This window comes from Bidens hawaiensis, unplaced genomic scaffold (assembly GCF_021521415.1).
Source record: "Bidens hawaiensis isolate Kalapana, Puna unplaced genomic scaffold, B.hawaiensis_p1.1 tig00009567_1, whole genome shotgun sequence".
NCBI classification, from domain to species: Eukaryota; Viridiplantae; Streptophyta; class Magnoliopsida; order Asterales; family Asteraceae; genus Bidens; species Bidens hawaiensis.
Window position 1 is genome coordinate 597,972 of NW_027491714.1, and position 3,102 is coordinate 601,073.

The 3,102-nt window shown below is 35.6% G+C and overlaps 1 protein-coding gene across 1 annotated transcript; it reads right to left on the reverse strand.

Moving 5' to 3' along the window:
- Window positions 1-768: 768 nt before the first annotated feature.
- Window positions 769-2,422, reverse strand: LOC143532880 (uncharacterized). The gene is made up of 2 exons (XM_077027800.1): window positions 1,734-2,422; window positions 769-1,683 (listed from the first exon to the last, which is right to left on the reverse strand). Exon 2 carries the CDS (start codon window positions 1,318-1,320, stop codon window positions 769-771), a length of 552 nt encoding a protein of 183 aa, XP_076883915.1. The 5' UTR covers window positions 1,321-1,683; window positions 1,734-2,422.
- Between the last annotated feature and the right edge of the window lie 680 nt (window positions 2,423-3,102).

A 3,102-nucleotide genomic window follows, 5' to 3' on the forward strand; every position in this document is an offset into this window, starting at 1 on the left:
TGGGTTTGCCCGGGTTTAGCTCCTATTGTTTCGTTACTTGACACTTAGCTCCAAACTTCTATACACAAGTATGTGTTTGTAGATAATAATGGTTAACTAATCAGGTTAAATCTTAGCCTAGATACTTATTTCGGGTTTATATCCCAAAACCGAAATATTACATTTTAATATTTTTGGGGTGTTACATGTAAGCTTTCATGTCAGACACACCAACTTCAAACCTCCTTTGAAACTTTTTTTTTTGATAGATTTAACTTTTAGCTTTAGGTCATCTTGAAGATCAGTAACCAAATGGTTTGAGAGGAACCCGGCTGTGCAAGCATAAATTTGCCTAGATTGAAGGCATTTATGTTCACTTATCAACCTTGTAATTTTCCATGAAGCTGTTCTCTTTTGGTATGACAACAGTACCCAAGGGCATCTAATAGCAAGTGGGTCTTTCCTTTTTCCCCTACCCCCAATACTTTTCTGGACTGGTCCCTGATCTTTATTGGCACTGCTAGATATAACCCCTGCATATAGGACCCATCTTCCATATCCCCTTCACACATTGCCCTCACCCTTACCAAATCATCTTTTCTTATCCTAATTTGTCTTCTTGTTTCAACTCCATGTGCCTTGATCATATCCTTCACCTCTGCTTTTGTACCAAAAACTTGTCCCACATGGAAAAGATAATCCATGTCCCCCTCATTTCTTTGTTTCTCATTATACATCCTATCATTATCCAGCATAACATCATCCATTTCAATGTCCAAACCCTCTAAACTATAAACTACAAATTGCATCCTGCTGTTCAACTTCAAAATCAGTATGCAATCTGAAATCCCTCATATCTACATCTACATCATGTGTGTCACCATCTTCATACTTGAAATCACTATCTGAATCACTTTCTGAATCTTCATCACCCTCCCTAGTTTTCTTAACATTTTTAGATTTCTTATTGTTCTTAGATGTCTTCACATTCTTTGGTTTCTTAACTGGACAAACCTCTACATGTTCATCATCATCAGAACACTCATCTCTCATTTCATAATTAGAATCCCTACTATCATCAGTTCCACTTTCATCTGAACTTGAAGACTCATCTCCACTTTCTTCATCTGAAATTGAAGATTCTTCACTATCTTCATCTCCACCTCCACCTTTATCACCATTGTAATACATCTCCACCTCATTTGTAGGTTGCACACCATATCCGCCTCCATCCCCACCTCCATCTCCATCACCATTGTAATTCATCTCCACCTCATTTGTAGGTTGCATACCATATCCACCTCCATCCCCACCTCCATCTCCAACACCATTGTAATCCATCTCCACCTCATTTGTAGGTTGCACACCAAAAGCATCCACTCCAAACAAAGGGTCAAATTCTGGATCCTCATGACATAAATCAATTTGGTCTGGTTGTTCAACAAAACCAACATCATTCTCTTGTTGAACATTCTCATTTGCATCCTATTTGTCTTATTCCACAACAGCCTTTTGAACAACAACCTCATTTGTGGTATCTTGCCATTCCAACAACAACCTTTTCTTAACTGAGTTTGCTTTATCTAGTACGACCTCACTTGCAAGAAACTCCTCATCTGTTATCTCTTCAATGGTAAACTTTGAGGGTGAGCAGAAGTATGTGTGTACAGAGGTGTACTCATGCTCAACATACACATTCATTAGCTGATTTAAAGCTCCAATATACTTAGCAAATCCCCTAACATCATCATCACTTCCCAAAGCTCAAAGCCCCCAATCCAATTCTGAACCCGATACTACATAATGGTAGAATCTAACCTTATCTGTAGGATAGGATAATTCAAGCAAGATTCGATCAAGCTCCTGAACTGAAAACTTGTCAATATCTAGCATGTCAACAAAATGGACAACGGGTCTGTTATAAACCCGTCCAGGAAATTTGGTGAAACTGCCACCATGGTGCAACTTGATCGAGAACAAATGTGGATTATTTACTACACATAAAAGATTAAACAACTGTTAGTTAAATAAACCCAATTATAAACCCTAAAATTTGAACTTACCATAAAACTTCTCATCATCTGATTGTTCATTAGCTTCACGGATGTAGAATCGAGGAGGAGGAATATCATCCATTTATGGTTTTTAATTTCTGAGAATGTTGTTCAATTAAAGCGATTAAGGGTGGAGGGATGCTGTTGAATCGGATATTAGGGGTTTTTAATCACCGGACAATGAAGCGATTGAAGGTGGGGGAACACACTAATAAAGGGTTTTTGTTGCAGGTATAAACGAAAAGACAAAATTACCCTCACATGCGCCTCACGTGATGGGATTTAACTGAGTATTTCTAACCCAGTTAGCTTAAAGGACAAAACGTGTAGGAAAAAATGTTTAAAGTACACCGCCTACAAAGAAACTAAAAAAAGGACACGAACCGTAATTTGGCTTATTTTAAGGACAAAATTTGTAATTCTGTCTTTATTTTATTATTTTGCTTAACATCCAATTTTTATTTTTCACATTTTCTTATTGTCTCGTGTGAGGTTTGAACCATAGTTTTTGTTAGGTAAAACCAGTACCTTTGCCACCACACCACAAGGGGTGGGTCAAATTTTTTATTTTAATTCCTTTTTTTTTGGAAAAGTTACAAATCATGTTTTTTTTATATTTTAATTATTTAAAAAAACACTTTTATGTACAGTAAATATGAATTATGTGTAGATGAATATTACTTACGTGTAAACGAAGATAAAATGAACTAAATAATCCATACATAGTAAAATAATATATACACAATAAAATAATCCTTTACATTATTAAATGTTAAATGTTTTGACTTCTGTTAATGGATGAAGTTTGTTAAATATTTGTGAAGTTTCCTGTTTTACCTAAAGAAAGCTCAAGAAAACTTTTTAGGCAATAATGAGATTTGTTTAGTTCTAGGGTGTAAATTCTTTTAAACACAACATATACCTAACACGAAATTTGCATGTCTCGGTCAAGCATAATTCCATGTCAAAGTCATGAACACAGTTTTGCTAACAAGTCATGCTCGAATCAATTTGGTGGATTAACGGTTTGATTTTTTAGTTTCATAACTTTTTGAAAAGATCATATGTA